Below are 3319 nucleotides of genomic sequence, written 5' to 3' on the forward strand. Positions count from 1 at the left end.
ATGTGTGCAACTGATTGTTCCTTCCTAAGTGGAGTACGTTGCATTTGTCCTTATTGAATTTCATCCTATTTACTTCAGACCTTTTCTCCAGTTTGTCCAGATCATTTTGAATTTTAATCCTATCTTCCTAAGCACTTGCAAACCCTCCCAGCTTGGTATCATCTGCAAACTTTATAAGTGTACTCTCTATGCCATTATCTAAATCGTTGATGAAGGTATTGAACAGAACCCGACCGAAAACCCACCCCTGTGGGACCCCACTCATTATGCCCTTCCAGCATGACTGTGAACCACTGATAACGACTCTCTGGGAATGGTTTTCCAACCAGTTATGCACCCACCTTATAGTAGCTCCATCTAGGTTGTATTTCCCTAGTATGTTTATGAGAAGGTCATGAGAGACAGTATCAAAAGCCTTACTAAAGTCAAGATATACCACATCTACCGCTTCCCGCCATCCACAAGGCTTGTTACCCTGTCAAAGAAAGCTATCAGGTTGGTTTGACATGCTTTGTTCTTGACAAATCCATGCTGACTGTTACTTATCACCTCATTATCTTCTAGGTGTTTGCAAACCGATTGCTTAATTATTTGCTCCATTACCTTTCCGGGTACAGAAGTTAAGCTGACTGGTCTGTAATCCCCTGGGTTGTCCTTATTTCCCTTTTTATAGATGGGTACTATATTTGCCCTTTTCCAGTCTTCTGGTATGTCTCCGGTCTTCCATGACTTTTCAATGGGGTGGCGAGTGGTGATAGAGTCGTACTAGCCCGGATCACACATGCCAGATTGTTTCTAGACTCTGAGTTTAGGGAAAGCATTTTTTTTCAGTCAGTGCCTTTCCTGTATTATCATCCCACACTCATTATGGAGTGGGGAGGGTCATTCCCCAGTTAGGGTTGCACATCAGCCTGGTTTTGCACCTTCTTAAGATCCACCTTCCAAGGAGCTGTATTTTATGACTGCTACATAGCTACTGTTGGGAAACAGAAAAGGCACTGCCAGTCCCTCACCATGTTCCCATCACCACCATAGGCACTAATGGAGAATTTACTCCACTTCATAATTTATGGCATGAACTGATCTCTTGTGAGGGGGTGAAAATTATTCCTTCTCCTACAGGGCACTGAAATGCTGAATATACCAGGATATATTGTTAGAATTCATGGAAAGAAATCTAACAGCAGGACGGTGCCTAAGAACTCTAGACCACATTGAAAAATCTCAGTCCAAGATTTTAGTTGATGTTTGATTTTGACTCCTAAGACATGGAATGATTCTGGCTATTGCCAGAAGTGAAATACAGCATTTAAGCATCCTTGTTATGCTCTGGTATGTCACTAGATAGGATATGATAGACAGAGAAATTATCTGATCTGTCATATCAGTATGTGGCTACCAGATAAATGGGCTTTTATAGTAATCACTGATATCCGTGTCGAACACCCTCTTCCCCATCAGAGGAATGTTCTGTCCTCGGACTCAGTTTCCTAGCACTTTGCTCTGAAATCTAAACTTCGCCTTAAAATTTCAGCCTGTAACCAGGAGAGGAAGGGGAGTTTCTGAATATTTATGGAATTAATTCACAAGATTTGATTAACTTTTAACTCTGTGTCCTTCCAATTCAGTCGCAGAGATTTATTGTTCCTAGACTCAACCAATGGCAGACTGCAGAAACCAAACAGCCATCACTGAATTCTTCCTCCTGGGATTCGGGGATCTCCCTGACCTGCAAATTCTTCTCTTCCTGATGTTCCTTGTGATCTACATGGCAACCGTGGTTGGGAACACCCTCATGGTGGTGCTCGTTGTGGTTGACCAGCATCTTAACAGCCCCATGTACTTCTTCCTGGGGAATTTGTCCTGCGTAGAGACCTGCTACACCTCAGCCATCATGCCCCGGATGCTGGCCAGTCTCCTGACTGGGGAGAAAACCATCTCAGTCAGTGGCTGCATCACACAACTGTATTTCTTTGGGTCTCTGGCAGGTACAGAATGCTATCTCCTAGCAGCGATGTCTTATGATCGGTATTTAGCGATATGTAAACCCCTCCACTATTCAACTCTTATGAATATCAGGTTTTCCTTCCAGTTGGCTGCTGGCTCCTGGTTAAATGGTTTTTTGGCTATTACCATCTTGGTCTTATTCCTATCACAGTTAATATTCTGTGGCCCAAATGAAATTGACCATTTCTATTGTGATACCCTCCCACTGATAGAGCTCTCCTGCAGTGACACCCACCAGGTCATATTGATGGATTTCATACTAGCCTGTGTATTCACCCTGCCTCCATTCCTACTAACCCTGACATCCTATATGTGCATCATCGCCACCATCCTGAAAATCCCTTCCACCACCGGGAGGCAAAAGGCCTTTTCCACCTGCTCCTCTCACCTCATTGTGGTGACAATTTTCTATGGAACCCTAATGATTGTCTACATGCTACCGAAACGTGATACACTGAGAGACCTAAACAAAGTTTTCTCTCTTTGCTACACGGTCCTGACTCCCCTGGTAAACCCCCTCATCTACAGCCTGAGAAACAGAGAGGTCAAGGAAGCTTTGAGGAAAGCAGTCAGTAAATGTGGCTTTCGCAAAAATGTGCAGAGACTCTGAGATAACTTAGCTTTGAAAACCTCAGGCTGTCTGGGTGATTTCAGCAATCATCCCCCATTAAAATTAAGTTGAAAAGTCCTAGTGAAAATCTCAGCACTCAGTGTTCTCCTTCTCAGTGGAAGGACCAGGGAGGGAGGTGGCCATAACCATGTTCCCATCATGGAGTTATGGGCACTAGGCAGAATGGAGACAAAATTGTAACCAATTGTTTAGATCTTTAGAAAAGCCATTCTTGATCAAAATAAATGTTTGGACAATAAAAATAGTAACTCCTTGTGCAGCAGAGTTGGGAACGTAAGCCTGGGAAATCTGCCACCCCTGAAATTGTGCATATTGCTGTCATAACCCTCTGCAAACCAACCATCTTCACTGAAGTCACAGAGGCCGGAGGCAAACAACCAGGCTCCAGCAGTGACCTCTGGACACTTCACCAGCAACAGCGTTATAGCTCTTATCTGGGCTACACCCGGCTGTGACCAGCTCTGGGAAAGCAACAGCTCCAGGCTCACCAGGCCCTTGGAGGCAGGGAGGTTGGGCAAACAAAGAAGTAGACTCACACGCCAGGTCCACTGGGACTGTCCAGGCCCAGCTGGGTGTTTGCCAGGGCACCTGTAGAACTGAGGCCGTTCCGGGGGTCGGGTCTGTCAAATGGTCACTGACGAGGAACTCTGCTCATGGCCCTGCAGGGCACCAGCTGCTCTG

The 3319-nt window shown here is 45.1% G+C and overlaps 1 protein-coding gene across 1 annotated transcript; it reads left to right on the forward strand.

The window, feature by feature from the left end:
- The first annotated feature begins 1660 nt into the window (after positions 1 to 1660).
- LOC144275136 (olfactory receptor 6N1-like) lies at positions 1661 to 2617 on the forward strand. The gene has a single exon (XM_077834273.1). The coding sequence runs from the start codon at positions 1661 to 1663 to the stop codon at positions 2615 to 2617; it is 957 nt and encodes a 318-aa protein (XP_077690399.1).
- Positions 2618 to 3319: the final 702 nt, after the last annotated feature.

The sequence above is a fragment of the Eretmochelys imbricata genome, chromosome 14, assembly GCF_965152235.1.
Source record: "Eretmochelys imbricata isolate rEreImb1 chromosome 14, rEreImb1.hap1, whole genome shotgun sequence".
Lineage (NCBI taxonomy): Eukaryota > Metazoa > Chordata > Testudines > Cheloniidae > Eretmochelys > Eretmochelys imbricata.